At 38.9% G+C, this 789-nt stretch overlaps 1 protein-coding gene across 1 annotated transcript in view; it reads left to right on the top strand.

Moving 5' to 3' along the window:
- Positions 1 to 472, top strand: part of LOC103803352 (glucose-fructose oxidoreductase domain-containing protein 2) — a 7,613-nt gene extending 7,141 nt beyond the window's left edge. Inside the window, exon 2 of the mRNA XM_009075896.1 lies at positions 1 to 472. This exon is cut by the window's left edge and continues 892 nt beyond it. Within this exon, the coding sequence (XP_009074144.1) occupies positions 1 to 91 (91 nt within the window). The 3' untranslated portion in view covers positions 92 to 472.
- The last annotated feature ends 317 nt before the right edge of the window (positions 473 to 789 follow it).

The following is a 789-nucleotide window of genomic DNA, read 5'->3' as shown; positions in this document are numbered from 1 at the left end:
CCTGCTCTGGAAAATAGGACAATTAACACTTTCTGGCTGTAATGTAAAAAACCTCTCTGTTTTTAAGATATGTAGATTCTTATTTAAATAGCCCGAGTTCCTTAGTTTTTAAAACGTGTAAAATATGTTCTGATAGGAACTGTTCTGGGTTAAATTGTTTAAAGAGTTTTAAATGTTTCTGTTTTTTGCAAACGTTTACTTTTTCTCGTGGAAACTGATAGGAAAACTTGAATTGCCCTTTGCACTTGCAGTAGCTGAAGTGAAGCATGGGATCTCTGCCATTGTGTGGCTTGGAAATTGGACACAATCCCTGTTGCACAGGTTGCTGATTTTACCATGACAGCATGTAGAGCAAGATCAGGGACTATCTGTCATTCAGATGCCTTTGTCTTCTCTCTTGGAGACTGACTCTAAGTTTTAATCCTCAGTTTGTAAAATTTTATAAAAGAGTTTAGTGATGTAACAGATCTCTAAGCTCCTATAGGACAAAAAGTAGAAGGAATGGATAGAGGATCAGCCTTTTGGCTTTCTGCACATGGCAGATATCTTTCAAATTCATTTAAACAGGTGTTTTATTTAAATGATACTATGAATTCTCTGTTGTTGGTGTCTTGGCAGGAAAATCTTCAGGAAGTCTGTGACACGTCGTGCTATTCTTCCATATCTGTAGATGTTATTCCTTCTATTCAAGAGGCTGCCTGCGTCCAGCAGCTCTTTTTCCATAAGCTCTGTGTCTGTCAGTTGTGTTTACTGCCTGGCAGTGCTGGTGCTGTGCCTGCAGGGCCATGT

Source organism: Acanthisitta chloris, unplaced genomic scaffold (assembly GCF_000695815.1).
Source record: "Acanthisitta chloris isolate BGI_N310 unplaced genomic scaffold, ASM69581v1 scaffold28065, whole genome shotgun sequence".
NCBI classification, from domain to species: domain Eukaryota; kingdom Metazoa; phylum Chordata; class Aves; order Passeriformes; family Acanthisittidae; genus Acanthisitta; species Acanthisitta chloris.
The sequence above is the reverse complement of the archived record's forward strand: the minus strand, read 5'-3'. Positions and strand labels throughout refer to the sequence as shown.